The sequence below is a fragment of the Lucilia sericata genome, unplaced genomic scaffold (assembly GCF_015586225.1).
Source record: "Lucilia sericata isolate MDLA Ls3-8-SP2 unplaced genomic scaffold, ASM1558622v1 Contig000924F_arrow, whole genome shotgun sequence".
NCBI classification, from domain to species: Eukaryota; Metazoa; Arthropoda; class Insecta; order Diptera; family Calliphoridae; genus Lucilia; species Lucilia sericata.
Window position 1 is genome coordinate 118,273 of NW_023994911.1, and position 20,162 is coordinate 138,434.

General features: G+C 32.5%; 1 protein-coding gene across 3 annotated transcripts; it reads right to left on the reverse strand.

Annotated features, from left to right (window-relative positions):
* Positions 1–343: 343 nt before the first annotated feature.
* On the reverse strand, positions 344–18,154 carry LOC119609058. 3 transcript variants are annotated; one of them, XM_037963737.1, is made up of 7 exons: positions 18,029–18,154; positions 14,120–14,803; positions 5,640–5,771; positions 2,639–5,577; positions 1,201–1,485; positions 1,020–1,130; positions 344–791 (listed from the first exon to the last, which is right to left on the reverse strand). In XM_037963737.1, exons 2-7 carry the CDS (start codon positions 14,258–14,260, stop codon positions 779–781), a joined length of 3,621 nt encoding a protein of 1,206 aa, XP_037819665.1. In that variant the 5' UTR covers positions 14,261–14,803; positions 18,029–18,154; the 3' UTR covers positions 344–778. The 3 variants fall into 3 exon arrangements, with proteins under 3 accessions (XP_037819665.1, XP_037819664.1, XP_037819666.1); XM_037963736.1 differs by having other exon boundaries at positions 18,005–18,154; XM_037963738.1 differs by lacking the exon at positions 344–791 and having other exon boundaries at positions 1,016–1,130; positions 18,005–18,154.
* Between the last annotated feature and the right edge of the window lie 2,008 nt (positions 18,155–20,162).

Sequence of the window (20,162 nt, forward strand, 5' to 3'; positions counted from 1 at the left end):
ATATGTCAAACCTTATACTCAAATTGATTTCGTTTGGACCATATCATTGCTGATTATTTACTTATGTATTTCACATTGAAATTTTCAATAAAACAACTTTTTAAATTAATTTAAATTTCAAAAAAATCATTTTTAATTTTATTTAAAATAATAATTCATTTTAGTTGTTATGATTGTTACTAAAAACTACAATAAAATATTAAGTTCTTTTTAATTCTTTAAAAATGATTTCATTTAAATGAACAAAAATTAAAACAGATTTCAAAACTTTAATAATAAAAAAAAAAATTAAACAAAAATACAAAAAAAGTATTTTATAAGAGAAAAAACTAAAAAGAACTAAATGTATTAAATGTTTATTAAAAATATTAATGAAATATGGCAGATATTTTGTTGTTATATAAATATAAGTAAATTAATATTAAATTCAATATTTTAAAACTATAGAAAAAGAAAATAATATATACAAATATATTTAAATTAAAGCTGGATAAAAATATATAACAAATTAATTTGGAATATTATGTAATTTAAATATTTTAGTTGTGGTTATTGAAAAATAACTTTTAAATTTAAGTTTTTATTTCAAAATTAGTAAGGAAAAGGAATAATTATAAAAATAAAGATAGTTTTTTTGTTTAATAGTAATAAAGTTAAATAGTTAAATATTTACAACAAATTATATTTGTTTAATTAACAATATAAAGTTTAATTCAGTTTATAAAGAAATTTCTTAAAAATAGGCCAAACATTTAGTTAAAACTTAGACTTTTGAAGACTAAGAATATTTTCTGTGGAAAAAAAAGAGAAAGAAAGAGAGAAAGAAAAAGTAATAAAAAGGATATTTTATAGGAGTATATAAGGATATAATTTGTATTAATAATAAAATACTTAAAGGCCAATTTGTTAAGAAAGGAAATGGCAAAAAGTTTCAATAAAAACTTTTTTAACAAATCCTTTGAGTTATATTATTTTGGGGTTTAATTTTGATTCTTTGCCAAAAAAAAAAAAACAATTACCTATTTCTAGTAGATCTAGAAGGTAAAGAACGCCGGCCTTGTGCCGGCTTATCGGGTCCCTTGTAATATTTGGAAAGAGTTTTACTCTGTCTAGTGGGACGTCCGGAAGTTCTGTAATTATTTAATAAAGAGAATCTGTTACATATCTTCTTTATTATTATTATAGAAAGTCAACACTTACTTATTGCTTGCTGCTGTTGTTTCTTCCTCATTTTTAGTATTGCTTTCATTTTCCTCCTCTTTAGTTTTATCAAAGGTACGCGACCTTTCCGAGAGGGAAGGTGATGTTTTATTATCTTTTTCTTTTTCAGTACTTTCTGGACTTTCCTCTTCTGTATGTTTGTCCATTAAACGTTTTCGACCTCTACGTTTTGGTGTTAAGACCTCTTCTTTAAGGCTGGCACTAGTATCCTTCGATGATGATGAACTTATATTGGCCTTATCGTTGTCTTCCTTTTCAGGTTTTCTAAAGGAAATAAAAAGAAAAAATTAAAATTTTTATAGTCTATGCACTAGTCTGTGGTCTAGTCTATTGAATAGTCTATGGACTAGTATATTGACCGTCTATGGACTAGTATAAGGACTAGAGTACTAGAGCACTAGCCTAAGGACTAGGTCTCTTAAGATTAGCCTATTGACCAGTTTATGTACTAGTCTACTGAAAAGTCTATGGACTAGTCTACAGATTACTCTAACTAGTCTATTGACTAATCTATTGACTTGTCTATGGTCTAGTTTAATGACTAGTCAGTACTAGTTTATTGAACAGTCTACTGACTCGTCTACAGAGATACAAGCCGATGGGAAATGAACGGCGCAACCATTTTGGGTCGGCGGCGGCGGCTTATTACAGAAAATATCGGCGGCGGCTAAATTGTCGGCTCAATTTAATATTTTCTTTAGAAATTGACCTTATAAGGTTTATTATATTGGAAAATCTTTGTATAATAGTCTGTTACATAGAATTTTTTTTCTGCAAAAAATGGACATTTATAGTAGTTTTCACTATTTTAATATTAGCATAATATTGTGTGGCAACTCTTTTCAATTTGCCATAAGAATTTAAAATAGTGGCATCTCCATTCAATTTGGTGAAATTATGTTCTGAAATACATGTGTGATTCTAATCTTTATCAACGGCTACGTTTAAGTCGGCTTAGCTTTTGAGCCGAAAGAAGTCGGCGGCGGCGCGGCTTGCAAAATATTACCGGCGGCCAGCCGCCGCCGATTTGAGCCGTCTCGGCTTGTATCTCTGCTCGTCTATTGACCAGTCTATGGACTAGTCTATTAACTAAGGACTATTCTTTTGACTGGTCTATGGACTAGTCTGTTGATTATTCTATGGAGTAATCTATTAACTAACCTACGGACTAGTCTGTTGAGCAGTCTATGGACTAGTCTATTAACTAATCTAAGGACTATTCTTTTGACTGATCTATGGACTAGACTATTGATTAGTCTTTGGAGTAGTCTATTAACTAGCCTACGGACTAGTCTGTTGACCAGTCTACGGACTAGCCTATTGAGTAGTCCATCGACAAGTCTAATGACTAGTCATTAGCCTTGACTGACTAGCCTTCTAATGAATTTCCTTTAAAAACTTTAGAAAATAAACTTACTCATTCTCTTCTGCAGCTGTTTTACTTTCAGCTGCCGGCTCTTCCTCTTGTTGTTGCTTCTCTCCATTTGATTTATCTTTAGCAGCATTATTGCGTGCTCCTCTTGCTCCCCCCATAACCGGCATAGTACGACGACGTTCTTGAATCTTAGTAACAGGAGATTTTTTCATTTCTTTCTTTTCCTCCTTTTCTACGCTAGTAGTTGTGGTGGGCTTTGCCAACTGGCCACAATTATCCTTATCATTACTGCGCACCATTAAGGTAACCTTATCGATTTGTTCCTCTACATCCACCATAGAGGAACCATTATCACTTTTATTGCCTTTACCCTCAACAACCACTATTTCTTTTACAGCCGGCTTGGTGGTGGAGTCAGCATCTTGTATAATGGTACTATTACCGGAAGAAGAGGATAACTCTTTTTTCTTTTGCTGTTGCTGCTCTTGAGCCTGTTTGAGTGATTTCTTAAGAGCCGATCTTATTTGTTGTATCGATTGTTTACTATTGGGCATTACGGTTAGGGAATTGTTTAAGGAGGATGAGGTGGCTGCTAGGGATTGAGCATTGCCCATAATTTCGGGTGTTATCTTTTGCAAACCTATAGCCTCCAGAAGTTGTTGACCCAAAGTGGCTTTACTTTGTACTTTGTTGCTTTTTTGTAGGGAAACTTTTGGTGGTGCTAAATCAGTGGTTGGCAAAAGTAGGGAATTTTCATTGGTAGAGGCTTTTGTGGGGCTACATTGTACCTCAGGGTGGGTGTTGGAGATGAAGCCGCTGGCTACTTGGTTAATAGTTTCCTCTAAAAGTTTTTCTTTACTGGGCGATACGGTGGAAGAACTAGGAGCCTTATCTGTAGTTAAATCCAATCTGCCCCTGAAAGAGTGTATAACAGTTTTTCTGCGCTTTATAATGGGACGCGTTATAAGCGGTACCGCAGGTATAACAAATGTATTAGAGGCATCGGTTTTTGGTGGAGCCATTTCAAAGTTGCTAACTGCTGAGCCGGTATCCGAGGAACTGGTAGTAGTTACCGGTTCCATTAAAACAATATCATCATCTAAATCTATTAAAGCATCAAATTCGCTGGCCGGCAATGTTAACAGATTTGAAACACTATTGCGTCGTCTTCGTTGTACTTTCTTATTCTTCAGAATTGTCGCCTTTTGCTGTTGCAGTAGGGCCATTAAAGCCTCATTAGCATCAATGCCTGCGGCAGCATTAAGTAAATTAAATTGTGACATAAAATTGGTATTCAAATCGATTTGTATATTGGCTGCAGGTTTAGACGAACGTTGTCTTGATTTTTTCGGTGCTTCATCTTCGTTGGAAGCATCTTCCTCATCGGATATAACAATAGAATCCCGGGCTCTTTGGGCAGCAGCTCTGCGTTGTCGTTTTGGTGGTACGGCAACAGGTTTGATTTCCTTTTGTTTATCTCTCTTTAAAAGAGAAGTGCCACTGGAATTTGTGTTCACTATGGGCAGAGGAGGCGAGGGAGTGGGTTCTGTTTCTTCCGGGGTGGCAGGTACTAATTGTACCGATGTTTCGGGTGGCAGTTTATAGGGAATAGATTTATTAATTTCCGCCTGAGCCGCTTCTAAAGCGGACATTTTGTTGGTTTGTATATAAGCCGCTGACATGTTATCATTTAGATTGGTATTTTTCAAATGTTGATGCTGTTGCTGTTGCAAAGCTTGAGCCGCCAATAAAACTGGAGCTAAATAGGGACCCAGAAGTTGGGTCAAATCGGTATCTTGCAATAAATTGTTATCCGACATGATATCGGTAAATTTGGAATTTTTTAAACGCTGCAATTGTAATTCCATATTTTGTTTATTTACCGGCCATTTTAAAGCTTTCAATATCAATTTCAATAAGTCCATATCACGTATAACACGACCCAATAGTATATCCTCGGGAAAGGCAGGTTTGGGTGGGGTGTTGTTGAAACTAGAAGGTTGTTCTTGTTGTGGTATTTGTTGTTGTGGTTGTGGTACTGCAGTTATGGTGGCTGTGGTAGTAGTTTGGGGTAGCTGGGATACTGGTGTCACCACGGCTGCTATTTTGCTACTCAAGTTTAAGGGTTCCTTTTTAGATTTATCTGCTGCTGTAGACTTATTCTTGGGAGCAGCTATTATTATTTTATCTGGTAATTCATCTTCGGCTGCCTGGTTAACCACTTCTGCCAAAGGTAGTTTTGTTGGATTTTGATTGCCTGTAGTTTGCTTCTGTTGTGATGATTTCAACAATGACACCTGACCCGAATTGTTGGCCTTAATATTATTCAAGGCTTTTACCAAATTCTTGCGTTTTTGCTGTAAAACATTTTCAGCTGTGGTGGCCAACGGTACCGTAATCTTTTTGGGTTCTTCTTTTTCATTGGGGCCATTATTTATGCGTCCTATAACATAGCCACCACTGCTGAAAGTTGTTATTTGTGTAGAGGGTTGTAGCGTTACCGCTGTTTGTTTTGTTTGTTGCTGTTGTGGTTTAATAGGATAAAAGTTTAAAGTCGGTGTTGTAGTTGTAGTTGTAGGCATATTCGTTGTATTTGTAGTTTCAGCAGTTTGCTGTTGTTTTGTTGCCATCACCCTCTGGGCTGTTGCAGTTGTTGTTGTGGCGGGTTTTTGCGCTATAGATTTGGGAGTATAACGCGAATCTAATAAAAGACTTTGTCTTCTCTGAGAATTAGAAATCATTTTCTGTTGATTATCCCTAGTTAAGGGATCGGAAACCGAAACATTAACCACCACCTCTTCTTTGCGATTTGCTAAAGCTTGCATTATGGGCGGTGGCGGTGGTGCTAGCATTGCTGGCGGTTGAAAGGGTAATTGTATTAAGGTATCTTCTTTTTTGGATTTCTCTTTAGCATCTGGGTTACCCATAAAGTCGGTAGAGGTAAATTCTGCAGTATTTGAACAGTCCGAAGGACCTTTGGGCTGAAACATAGAAACCAATAAATTTAAATAATTTTTTAAAACAAACATGTTTCAAAACTTACCAAATTACTTAAGAGAAATTCACGAAATACTTGCTGAGTATCTTTGGCAATTTTCGACAAAGAAGCTGTGGCCTCCACCTGACGAAAACAGGATTTACATAAAACCTTAGGGAGCGAATCATTATCCGAAATCTAAAAGTAATAAGAAATATATTTTTTATGTAAATTTAAGCTACAAACACTCTACAATCTAACGGGTATTTAAATAATATAAAGCCTAAAATAGTCAATACTAACGATCAGTTTTTAATTATATTTTTTATAAAGACTAGTTGATTTTTATTAAAAAAGCTCTTTTTATTTTTAACCTTGCAACATAAAAAACTTGAATTTTAATTGTTACTAGTTTTTAAATAAATCAAGTGAGTAATTTACTTAAAACAAGTGCAATTTACAATTTATTACAGAAATTAGTAAGTGATGTTAGTCATTATCTTAATGATTAACTTACTTAGTTATTTAAGAGAAAATATTTAATTTAAAAGAGAAATTACTGTGATCAGAGTATAGTATATTTATAGCTACAGTGGGCCTAAAAAGTAAAGTTTTTTTTTTAATTTACAATGCTAATTAGTTTAGGTTAATTTTTGGGATCCTTTAAGTGAATCAGCTTTGGACAAAAAGTGTAATATCAAACTACTACAGGGAGTTCAGCGTACATGCTGCTTGGGTATAAGTGGTGCCATGTGTACTACTTCAACGAAGGCTCTAGAAACGTTGCTAGATATTCCACCCATTGAAACATATATAAGATATGAGGCGGCGCTTACAGCCGAACGGCTCTTTACTTTAGGCGAACTGGCCAAAAACGGTTAAAGGACACTTCATCAATGTATACTGGACACATTGGAAGGTTATACACATTCATCGGACGTGCCTGATCGCATACCAGACACTGAATATGTCGGAAACTTTGAAACGCTAATCCCAGATAGAATGTCTTGGTCAAGCGGAACATTAGAGCAAATACCAGTAGGAATCCGTTGCTACACGGATGGCTCTAAATTAGGGGACAAAGTGGGCCTGGGGTTCTATATTGAAGACCCAGAAATAGAAATATACCACCGTTTACCTAATCATAACACAAGCTTCCAGGCAGAAGTACGAGCAATAACGGAATGTGTAAATTGGATTAGAATAAATATGGCGCCCACAGGGCTTAATATATTTACCGACAGCCAGAAGGCAATTTGTGCGATATCAGGTGATAGAATTAAATCTAAGACCGTATTGGATTGTAAGAAAGCTTTAACTGAATACTCTCCCAGAGGTAAGGTTCACATCATATGGGTACCAGGCCACTCGGGAGTAGTCGGCAACGAAAGGGCGAATGTAATAGCTTTAAAGGGAAGGGAGCTCGATGTAGTTAACCTGACAAACGCAAAACCATTCGACGCAACAAAAGCTGAATTAAAAATATGGATGAGAGAATCCCATAAGGCCTCTTGGAATAATGAAACGGTGGGTAGAACCACAAAGATTCTATGGGGTGACCCTGATGAGAGCAAGACGAGAAATCTTCTCAAAATGAGCAAGTCTGAGGTTAGTATGCTGCTACGTATTCTGGGTGGACACACAGGATTACGAGCACAAAATTGGACGTGCGGATTCAGACGAATGTAGAGCATGTGGAGAGGACAGTGAAACTCTGGAGCACTTTCTTTGCCATTGTCAGGCATTCGTCGAAGTTAGATCCAAGTATCTTGGAAGTGATGTTATTCCGGAAATAACATTGTTAACCAACACCGATTGGAAGATTCTTAGGAATTACGTCCAGGAAACTGAGTTTCTGAACATGGAAAAATAATACATTCAGTGAACATTTTTTTTTCTTGAATTGGAGCGCACAACAGGCCCGATAGTGGCCTAGGTGTATTTCTTCGGATTTGATGTAGTATACATCCTCCTATCAACCAAACCTAAGTGAATCAGCCAGAGGTTGACATTGCCTCCTTAGGTTTGTTAAGGTCATGCATAAAAATGTGCAACACCACTCAGAGACCATAAGGTCATTGACATTGCCTCCTTAGGTTTGTTAAGGTCATGCATAAAAATGTGCAACACCACTCAGAGACCATAAGGTCTATTGTGATTCACTACGTAGGAAGTAAGGATCCAATAATAGGGAAACAAAACATTAGAAACACAAAAATATCATAAAGAGTGAAGAGGGAACTGAAAATAGTTGGACTCCCAAAGGGTTTCAACCTAGAAGTTATATCGCATCAGTTCCCCAAAGAAAGAATTGTAAGGAAATCGAAAAACCCCTATAAAACCCAGTAAAAGAAATGTCTAATTCCCCTGATAAAGGATAGTAGACTGCGAGAGTTGAGTTTCGAAATTTCCTGCAGTTTGTCATGAAACCTATTTCCCAGCCATTTTAACCTGATATTCTATGCACTAGGACAGTGGCAATTATAAGCCCAATCGTCTCCACTTACTGACAAAAGCCCTAATTAAGTAATGTCCCGTTAAGAACTCTGTCAGAAACCTTAGAATGTGCTTATCCAATCCTATAAATGTCTTGGGTACCCTTACATTAAGAGTTGGCCATAAGCTCTTCGATAGTCATCAATCCATTATACTATCTTCCACGACTGGTTGATGATGTCACGGAGTCTCTCCAAGATGAATCTATAATAGTGATAGATGATTGTTTTTACCCTACTGTCATTTTAATTTATATCAAGGTTCAAACCTAATCTAGCAAGTTCGTTTGGAACCCGGGTGCCATTTTCCACCTATTCCTTTTAGTTTGACTGACCTTTTCAATTCATCGTAAGGGGTATTAAGCTTCTACTCCACTGCATCCCGCCGAATAACATTTTGCATGTAATTTGTTAATAACTCTCTTGGCCTCACTGTTAAGAAGGGAATACATCTATCATCCGACTATGGTGATTATTTTACATTTAGCGCTATGCCCGAGCACTTAGGGTCTGTTAGCGATGAGTTTATTTATGTCCTCGGTACTTCCAAACGTTAAAGTTCTTATCAAACAAAAGGAAATATGGAGAGACGTTAGTCAGTTTCATTACAGGTTGTATTTTCCTATCAGAAGATCCGTAAAATTACAACTAGGCCATTATAGGTATCTGTTGTAAGCTCTTTTACCAGAAACTCTGGAGGTAATCGAACCACCACCAACTAACTTACAGATGTACCCATGTATCATCTTAGTCACTATTGAAAAGCAGTTACATTTTTTTTGCTAATATATCCCAAGTTGGGACAAAGAAAATCCTCCAAGTCGATCGGTATCTTCATATAGGAAACGAAAGTTTCGATCGAAACACTTAAGTTGAAATACGATTATTTAATGTCACTAAAGTTACGACAAGTATTAAATCGTCTTCAGTTAAGTATGCATTACATATGTATGTATATATAAGTATGGTCTTCACCAGAGTATCGTCTTAACCTCACTTCGAGGTAAAAATAGCACAATTATCGGCCTAATTTGCTGGCATTCGAAGAACAAGTTCTAACAACCATTTGAAAAGTCAATGAAAAATAGCCTTGTTTTGCGAAGCATTGGTCAAGTTAACGGTAGCATGACCAAGCATTTTGTCATCGTACAACTAAGGCTAATGTCAGAGTGCCTGCTACAAGCAATGCGAAGCTTTGCGCTACAAACCTTTCCTTATGTTTTCCTATGTGTCATGTCAGAGTGAAAGCGAAGCTTGATGCTTGAAAACACAAGCAAAAGTTTGTAGCTTCGCATCGCTTGTAGCGCCCACTCAGACATCAGCCTAAGAGATTATAGCACTTTTTACTTCAGAATGATGGACCTAAAATAAAATCAGACAAAGTTCTTCTAAATGGCTAAGATAGTATCTTTTTATAGGGATTCGCTTGGCATCTTTAGATATTAATTATATTGATTAAGGATTACACTTAGTCCCCATTATACATACATAAAGATCGGAATAAACTTGGACATAAACAGCTTTAAACAAAAGTCTGAGTATATAAGAATGAGCATAGTCGATTATTATTATGTACTAGCTTTTTATAAGAAAATAAATAAAATATTTAATCTTATTGCCCACTGTGCTGTTAAAAATGTTCAAATATCTATAAATTTCATGCACACACACCATCAACTTACAGTTTACCAACACGTATGAGTTAGCCCAACATTTCATTTTTATCAGCAACAAAAATCTAAAATTTTTGCTCTCCTGTTTTTTTCATATACACACATGCTAATGCCACACATATGTATGTATGTATGTTTTTTCTTATATCTGTGAGTTCTGTGCTTTTTTTACAACATTCAGCAGCATTTCATTTTAAGTTTCTTGTTCGTTTGCTTTGTGCTCATCTTTATTCAAAATCGAATTGAAAGTCAAACCCATATTAGTGTTAGTGAGTAGACATTTGATTTTTGTTAGTGTGTTCGTATTTGTATGAAATTGTGTCTGTGTTAGTTAGTTGTTTTATTTTCGTCAATATTTTTTTTTTACATTTTTCTTATTTTTTTTTTATTAGATCTTCTCTATGTTCTACCAAGTTGAAAGTAGTATTGTTCCTAAAATTGTATGTTTCTATGGATGTTGTATGTTTGTTCGTTCACTTTTTTGTGAATATGTCTGTGGATATTTGCTTAATGGGGGATTATTTATTATTCTTCTTTTTTTATAACAAGCTTTAATAATTCTATACAAAAAAAGACACATTTTTGTTGCTTTATGCATATGAGTCAGTGTGTTCCTAGTGGGTATATTGTAAAATTTAAGAATAAACAAGATTTTACCGTTTTGATTTTTGTTGCCAATGTTTTTATTTTATTAATAAATTTTGAAATGCAATTGTCAATCCTAGTAGAAAGTAAAAAATTAGGAAACTTTTGATATACCTACCTAGGCACCTACTATTTAAAGTGTTTTAAAGTAAATTCACTGCTTCTATAATCTTAAAACTGCTCAATTGATTGATCCATAATCTAGTAAATACCTAGTACCTGTTTGGACAAGTTCATAGATTAGTCAATAGGCAAGTCCACATACCTACCTACTAGTGAAATAGTCTAGTCAATAGAGTTTAAACTAGGGAATAGACTAATCCATACACTAGTAGGTAAATAGTCTATGTGATAGTCCATAGACTATTCAATAGGCTAGCTCATGGACTAAACAATAGGAAATTACATAGACCAAGTCAATAGGCGACACTTGTCACAATGCTGGTCGATTGACTAGAGACGATACTAGTCCGTATACTAGTCAATCTTTACAGATTAAACTAACCAATAACTAGGACATAAACTAGCGAATATACATATGTATGTAGGTAACTACCTACTAATCTAATAGGTAAAACTACTAATAGGTAGTTTTCTATTAAAAAAAAACTTTAATTTATGTAGAATATCGATTTGTTTTTAAATAAAAAAACATTCGTTACAAAATCGCCAAAAATTTCCAATTGACCCCATTGTTGTAAAAACGTTATAAATGTACAACAACAATAAAAACAACATATTTAACATATCTACTACATGTCAAACAACAACATAACTCGTTTTTCTTAACATATGAGACATTCGGACAGACAGTCACCCGCCATATATAAAAGACAGACAGACAGACTCACTCACATTCATTTCATACAAACACATGTTATCAAAATCATAGAACAAATAATCCTAGCTGCTGTTGTTATTTTTCTTGTTGTATTTACAAAATGCAAAAACAAAAAATAACTAAACAAGAAAACAACAAATACTACAATGTAAATACAATATCATGATAAACGTAAACAAAAGCAACAAAACTTCTTGAACACGTAAAGTGAAAACAACAACAACAATACCTGGGTACAACAGCAACCAAAATAAATGTTATTTTGCAAACAAAAAAAAGCACTGGCAATAAAATACAGAATCAAAACAATGGTAAAGAGAGGGAGATAAAAAAATTAAAAAAACAAAATCTATACAAAAATACAAATAAGTGATGCCGTGTAAATAATAATTTTCAATTTGTGTGCTATTATTGTTTTCTTTTTAAGAAGTATGCTATTCAATAAAACACATTTTAAATTTAGTTACCTACTTTGTTGTAATTATGAAAATTGGAATCGAATTAGTCAAAGCTATTGACTAGACTATAGACTAGACTATGGACTAAACTATAGACTAGACTATAGACTAGACTATAGACTAGACTATAGACTAGACTATAGACTAGACTATAGACTAGACTATAGACTAGACTATAGACTAGACTATAGACTAGACTATAGACTAGACTATAGACTAGATTATAGACTAGACTATAGACTAGACTATAGACTAGACTATAGACTAGACTATAGACTAGACTATAGACTAGACTATAGACTAGACTATAGACTAGACTATAGACTAGACTATAGACTAGACTATAGGCTAGACTATAGGCTAGACAATAGACTAGACTATAGACTAGACTATAGACTAGACTATAGACTAGACTATAGACTAGACTATAGACTAGACTATAGACTAGACTATAGACTAGACTATAGACTAGACTATAGACTAGACTATAGACTAGACTATAGACTAGACTATAGACTAGACTATAGACTAGACTATAGACTAGACTATAGACTAGACTATAGACTAGACTATAGACTAGACTATAGACTAGACTATAGACTAGACTATAGACTAGACTATAGACTAGACTATAGACTAGACTATAGACTAGACTATAGACTAGACTATAGACTAGACTATAGACTAGACTATAGACTAGACTATAGACTACTAGACTAGACTATAGACTAGACTATAGACTAGACTATAGACTAGACTATAGACTAGACTATAGACTAGACTATAGACTAGACTATAGACTAGACTATAGACTAGACTATAGACTAGACTATAGACTAGACTATAGACTAGACTATAGACTAGACTATAGACTAGACTATAGACTAGACTATAGACTAGACTATAGACTAGACTATAGACTAGACTATAGACTAGACTATAGACTAGACTATAGACATAGACTAGACTAGACTAGACTATAGACTAGACTAGACTACTATAGACTAGACTATAGACTAGACTATAGACTAGACTATAGACTAGACTATAGACTAGACTATAGACTGGACTATAGACTAGACAATAGACTAGACTTGACTACAGAATATACTCTAGACTAGACTTTAGACTAGACTAAAGACTAGACAGTAGACTAAACTATAGAATGGACCATAGACAAGACTATAGACTGGACTATAGATTGGACTATAATCTAGACTGTAGACTAGACTAAAGAGTTGACTATAGAATATACTATAGACTAGAGAATAGACTAGACTAAATACTATACTGAAGACTAAACTATGGAATGGACCATAGACAAGACTATAGACTAGACTATAGACTGGATTATAGATTTGACTATAATCTAGACTGTAGGCTACTCTAAAGACTTGATTATAGAATGTCCAATAAACTAGACTATGGACTAGACTAAAAACTAGACTATAGACTAGAGAATACGTTAGATTGTAGACTAAATTATATACTACACAATAGACTAGACTATAGACTATACTATATACTACACAATAGGCTCGACTATAGACTAAGCTATAGACTAGACTATAGAATAGACTATAGACTAGACTATAGACTAGACTATAGACTAGACTATAGACTAGACTATAGACTAGACTATAGACTAGACTATAGACTAGACTATAGACTAGACTATAGACTAGACTATAGACTAGACTATAGACTAGACTATAGACAAGACTATAGACTAGACTATAGACTAGACTATAGACTAGACTATAGACTAGACTATAGACTAGACTATAGACTAGACTATAGACTAGACTATAAACTAGACTATAGACTAGACTATAGACTAGACTATACTATATACTAGATTATAGACTAGGCTATAGACTAGACTAAAGACTACAATATACACTAGAGCATAGACTAGACCATAGACTAGATTATAGGCTAGATTGTAGACCAGACTATAAACTTGACTATAGACTAGGCTATAGACTAGACTATTGACTAGGCTATAGACTAGACAATAGACTTGACTATTGACTAGATTATTAAGTTTATAAATGGGTTATTACACACTTTTTCCATATAAAAAGAGGTTTTAATAACCATTGTTAACTTAATAATTGTTTTTGTATAAGTGGGTAAATGTCTATCAAATTGGCAACACTCTTAGTAATTTTAGCATAAAATGTAGAACATAGAAGAAATACAAAAAAAATAAATAATGAAAATAATAAAAAATAGAAAATACAAAACAAAAACAAGAAATTGTTTCATAATATGCGTAAAACAAACAAAAAAAAATGCCAAAAAGAAAATTGCATTGATTTTGTTTTTGTATTTGAAGGAGGGAAATAATTATTATTCTCTGTTTGTTCTTATTTTACAATGTTATTTTTATAACAATTGTTTCTTTCTTTTTAACGTTTACATAACTTACCTTTAAATAAAGAAATTTATCCAATTTATCCTTTAAGCCGGCTGTTTTCAAAATGTAAACACATTCCGCCACTGAGTTTTTGCCTTTTGTATTGACCGCACAAACGCGGCATAAAAACTCCAAATTTGAATGAATATCCATTTTAACAGTTAAGGAATAATAATGCAATTAAATTCAAATTCCTCTTTGAACTTGTTTTAATGTAGCAACAAAAAAAAAATTTTGCACAAAAAATTTATAAAAACATTTTTTGATTTATAATTTTATTTGCACTTTTTTATAATAGACAATTTATTGTTAAATTTTTTCTTATTTGTTTCTGTTTGTATTTTTGAAAGTTTAATTTAATTTTGTATCCAACCAACACACTGTCACTGGAGATTTCAATTGTATTTTATTTTTATTTTCTTTTTTGTTTCTCTTTATTTTCTATTATTTTGCTTCTCGTTTACATTGAAAAGAAAAAAATTATTTTGTAAATGTAGTAGTTTGTATTTTTATAAGATTTACTGTGTTTGTATGGGTATGTTTTTTTTAGCTTTTATGTTTTCATTTCTAAATTCTTTAATTGAAATGTATTGTTTTGTTTCTCTTTCAAAGCACACTCTTTGACTTTATTTAATGCACTGAGAAAACTGCAGTTATATATTTTTGTTCAAAGTGTTGCCATATTATTTGTTGAAGCTAAAATTGAGATATTGATGATTAATGATGGGTAATTTTGTTTTTTTATATGAAACAAAATCTCTCTGATTTCCTTACAACAGTTTAAAATTTTTAATTTAAATTAATACCTTGCTTGGGTTATTACATTACACTTTTTGTTAAACTTTGTTGCTATCATGTATACAAGCTCTTTTTTAACAAAAATTTTCGAGTCCTAATTCGGAGGTCAAGTAATCTTTAATAATTCTATCAGACATGCTTTCAATAAGTTTGCTATTGAAAATCACCAAATCGTTTCATATATAACGGAAATAGGTATATACAAAATTTCGAAATCTCATGATTTTCCAGAATTTTTTATACATTTCGGATGTTATGTTCGATTAAAAGAATTATATTGGGAAGACAATTTATTCGAAGACGATAAATAATAAAAAATATGGATTTTTTGGGGAATTTACTCCTATTAAACCCTTTATGCACAAAATATGGATTTTTTCGAAAATTAGAGCATGGATATATAAATTAGGTGACATTTTGTTGCTTATCTGAATTTAAACTCAATTTTTACTTAACAATAACGTAAGCTTTCTTTTGAGTAAAAAAAGGTTTTCGGGAAAATAATATGAGAAAGTTGGACTTCTTCGATTTTGTTGTAGAATGCGTTATCAGCATAATATATGACTTGAACTCATTGCGTTTTTACGGTGTATTTGGAACTTAGGGCAGTGTCACACGTTCAATATATATTGATCAATATGAATCACGACTCATTTTAATAGTTTGATGAATATCTCGGTATGCTACACGTTCAATATTTATCGCGTCAGTATTTTCATTATTTCGTGCTACACGGGTCGTACGATGATAACAAAAATGCCGCAAAAACTCCAAATTCATACAAATTTAGAAAAAAATTATTATCTTTTATATTTTTAATAATATTTAAACAAATATTTGACTTTGTTTTTTTTTATTTTATTTATTTTTCCGAATTTTACAAATGTATCGTGATTGATATCACAAAACATGCTACACGTTCAATATTTATCACGTGATCCATTATAAATATTGATACGAATTTTGGATTTCAGAAAATTGGGGTTTTCTGTGATATGGAACACGATCCGTCAATATTACATGCTACACGTTCAATACATATCACAATACAGCAAATATCACGATATATATTGAACGTGTGACACTGCCCTTAAATTTGAAATTTAAAAAATAATATTGATTGTGAAAAAAGTATCAGCTCTGTTTCGAAAATATATTATTTTAGTCCTTTCAAACGAGAACACTTTTGCTCACATATACCTTCTAACATATATACTTCTGTTAAATAGTCTAGCCTAGTCTATAGTCTAGCCTATAGTTTTTCTATAGACTGGTCTATAACCTAGTCTGTATACTATTCTATAGTCTGTCTGTAGAATAATCTATAGTCTAGCTTATAGTATAGTATATATTCTAGTATATAGTCTAGTTTATAGTATAGTCTAGTATATAGCCTGGACCTTAGTCTAGTTTATGGTCTAGTCACCAGACAATCTAGTCTACAGTCTATATAGTCTAGTCCATAGTCTACTCAATAGTCTAGTCTACAGTTTATTCTATAATCTACTCAATAGTCTAGTCTATAGTTTAGTCTATATTCTACTCAATAGTCTAGTCTATAGTCTAGCCTACAGTACAGTTTGTAGTCAAGTCTATAGTCTAGTTCATAGTCTAGTCTATAGTCTAGTATAGTCTATTATGTAGTCCAGTCTATAATCCAATCAATATTCTAGTCTATAGTCTAGTATATAGTCTAGTCTATCTAGTCTAGTTTATAATATAGTCTATTGTCTAGTCTACAGTATAGTCTATAGCCTGCACTTTAGTCTAGTGTAGTTTATAGTCTAGTCTATAGTCTAGTTTACATCTAGTATAGTTACCACACTAGTTAACTGTCTAGTCTATAGCCTTTTCAATAGTCTAGTTAATAGTTTAATCTATAGTCTACCCTACAATATAGTTTATAGTCTAGCCTATAGTCAAGTCTATAGTCTAGTCTGTAGTTAAGTATATAGTCCAGCCTATAGTCTATTTTGTAGCCCAGTCTATAATCCAGTCAATATCCCAGTCTATTATCTAGTCTATAGTCTAGTCTATCATATAGTCTATAGTCTAGTCTATAGTTTAGTCTATGTTCTATTCTATAGTCTAGCGAAAAATTACGTTTAGTATGTATTTTAAACCCATACAAATTATTATTTTTGTTATTAGTATTCTTTTAAAATTTCAATTTTCCATGCCTGCCGCTTACAATTTGTCCCTACTATTACCCTAGCATTCCTTTACATAATTTTAAGTTTATTAAAAAAGAAGACTAATAAATACAAAACTTCACAACAAGTGGCAGCACTCACACACAATGATATTTAGTTTAAAAATAAACAACAAAGAGAGTACATTACACAATTACTAAGAGAACATAATGATTAGGTTCTCTTCTTTAATTCTACACATTCCGTTTTTTTCGTGTTTCTTTCACATGTGTGTTGTATTTTTTTTACGTTTTTTTTTTTTTCATTTTATTGTATTTTTATTCTTATTGTGTTTGGCTTTTGCCTTCTACGAGCGAGTGAATGTGTGTTTTATTTCTGTATTTTTTTTAAGTTTCATTTTAGTATGTTGAATTGAAACCGCTGTTTAGTTACGTTTATATTACTTGTGTTGTTGTTTTTTGTGTTGTGGTGTTGTTGCCTGTTGTGTAGTATTGTATTTGTTGCTTTTTTCTATTATGTAGTAGTAGTTTTTGTAATTTTTTCTTTTCCACTCTGTGTGTGTGTTATTTTTGCATTTGCTTACAAACTTTTTTTGTTGGTCTTTTTTTTTTTAACGATAAAATATACAAATTTTGTTGTTAAAATAGTTTTGCTTGTGTGTTTGTATATTCTTATGTTAAGGGGATTTTTTGTTGTAGTATTATTAGTTTGAGTATGTATAAGTTTTGTGGGCACATTTTTTTTAATGTTCTTTTTTGTTTTTTGATACTAGCTGTTGTACATTTTGAATAGTTTAATTATAATACCAACAATTAAGTTATACAACGCCATCTAGTGGCCAACAAGAAATTAGAGGGAAATTAAAAATGTTGAACTGTTTTAAAGAAAATCCGAGAGAGTGTTTCACTAAATGTAATTATTATGTTTTACTAAATATTTAAATTACTTTTTTTTAATTAATTATCTTTACAGTAGCTATAGATGTTTTTGTTCTATTTTTGTGTAATTTTCAATAAAAAATCTCTTGTTTTCCGTTATTGTTTTCTGACTTTCGTTCGTGCTAAAAACACACACTTGCACTGTAGAGAGATCAAATGAAAACTGTTTTCGTGTGTTAACAAAGCAGGCTGTCGTAGCTCTGGCGTTCATCGTCTCACAACGAACTAACACTAATACACATTTTTAATCGCTCGTTGTGTGAGTGAGTAAATGTGTGTGTTTTCCTACACATGCATACGATTATTTTTTCATTGTTGCTGGATTTTTTTCGTTTCTGTTTTAAGTCGGCATATGTGTGTTGGTGAGCAAATTGTTGTGTGTATGTGAATAGAGTATCTGTGAGGTTATTTCGCATTCAGCCAAGTTATTTTGTTGGTTTGTTTGTCATCTTGTTTGCCTCGATGAGAAAGTGTAGGTGCGTATGTGTGTTAAATTTATGAGTGCACATTTTGAAAGTACATAGTTGTGAGTGAAACTTTTTTACGTTTTCATTTTATTTGCTAAAAAGAATAGCTATTAGATACGTATTACTTTGTTCTCTGCTAAAGAATAGCTAAGCTAAACTTTTTAGTAGGTATTAATAAAATAAACATAAACTAACTAAGTATTCTTTATTTAAAATTTCAGTTCCGGTTTTTCAATTTATTATCTTTTGCACACGATTACTTAAAATATGTGTGTATGCTTGTAATTTCTTGTTAGTCCATGAGTTTTTCCAAAAAAAGCTTGATTTACAAACTCACACATAATGAACGAACATATGTATGTATGAATATCTTTGCTGGTAGTGGTGTATGATATGCATGCAAATATTGTAGATACAGTGGCACAGTGGGCTGGATGTGTTACAAAATTCAGAACTTGTTGGAGGATTAGTACACAATCTGAAACGTCGTCATAGCAATTTTCCAGAAGGGAGCCATAGATTAGTGCAGTTAGTTAGTTAGTTAGTTAGTTAGTTAGTTAGTTAGTTAGTTAGTTAGTTAGTTAGTTAGTTAGTTAGTTAGTTAGTTAGTTAGTAGTTAGTTAGTTAGTTAGTTAGTTAGTTAGTTAGTTAGTTAGTTAGTTAGTTAGTTAGTTAGTAGTAGTTAGTTAGTTAGTTAGTTAGTTAGTTAGTTAGTTAGTTAGTTAGTTAGTTAGTTAGTTAGTTAGTTAGTTAGTTAGTTAGTTAGTTAGTTAGTTAGTTAGTTAGTTAGTTAGTTAGTTAGTTAGTTAGTAGTTAGTTAGTTAGTTAGTTAGTTAGTTAGTTAGTTAGTTAGTTAGTTAGTAGTTAGTTAGTTAGTTAGTAGTTAGTTAGTTAGTTAGTAGTTAGTTAGTTAGTTAGTTAGTTAGTTAGTTAGTTAGTTAGTTAGTTAGTTAGTTAGTTAGTTAGTTAGTTAGTTAGTTAGTTAGTCCGTCGTGGTAACTACTTACCTAAATCCCAACTTGTAAGTGAACGTGGTTCATACTTGTCTTCAATGTCACAACCGTGTTAACATATTGACTTAAAATTAACTCTTCACTTTCCAATGTAAGTTTTTGCTGGGCATATAAGGACGTATGTACATACAAAATGGTACATACTTTTAGGCTTGGAACTTTTTTTCGATAAATACTGAAAGTATTGTACATGATTTGGTACAATTTGGTCTTTAGAAATGCAGTAGCTCACCAATGACTTATTTGGTACAAACTTCGTCAAACTTTAGTCAAAGTTTTATCAAACTTCAAATAGTAGAAAATTATTGGCTTGTGTAACTACTGTTTTATTTTTTTGTTAGAGTTTTTTTTGGGAGAATTTAGATAGGTGTAATAATTATTTGTTTCAAATACCAACATTCTATCTCAATCAAAATCCATTGTAAACCTAAAATATTTTATCCTTTTTAGAGAAATAAACCCACTGTGCATGTGCATGAGCATGTATGAGTGCTTTTGCTTGCATTTAGCTTGTCATTAAACATGTTGTTGCTTTACTTGTCTTCTTTTGCTTGAATTTTTTCATTTTCGTACTTTATACTTGTTTACAAAAAAAAAGCAAAAAATACAAAACTGAAATCAACAACAATTTTAAGCGTAGCGTATTTACACTCAAACGTACAAAGTGGTGTATACATGTGGTTAAA

Coding starts and splice junctions, on each gene's coding strand:
- LOC119609058 (XM_037963737.1), bottom strand. CDS start 14,260: ATGGATATTCATTCAAATTTGGAGTTTTTATGCCGCGTTTGTGCGGTC. Junction 1,486..2,638: donor ACAGCTGCAGAAGAGAATGA/GTAAGTTTATTT, acceptor TATTTCCTTTAG/AAAACCTGAAAAGGAAGACA. Junction 1,131..1,200: donor ACAACAGCAGCAAGCAATAA/GTAAGTGTTGAC, acceptor AAATAATTACAG/AACTTCCGGACGTCCCACTA.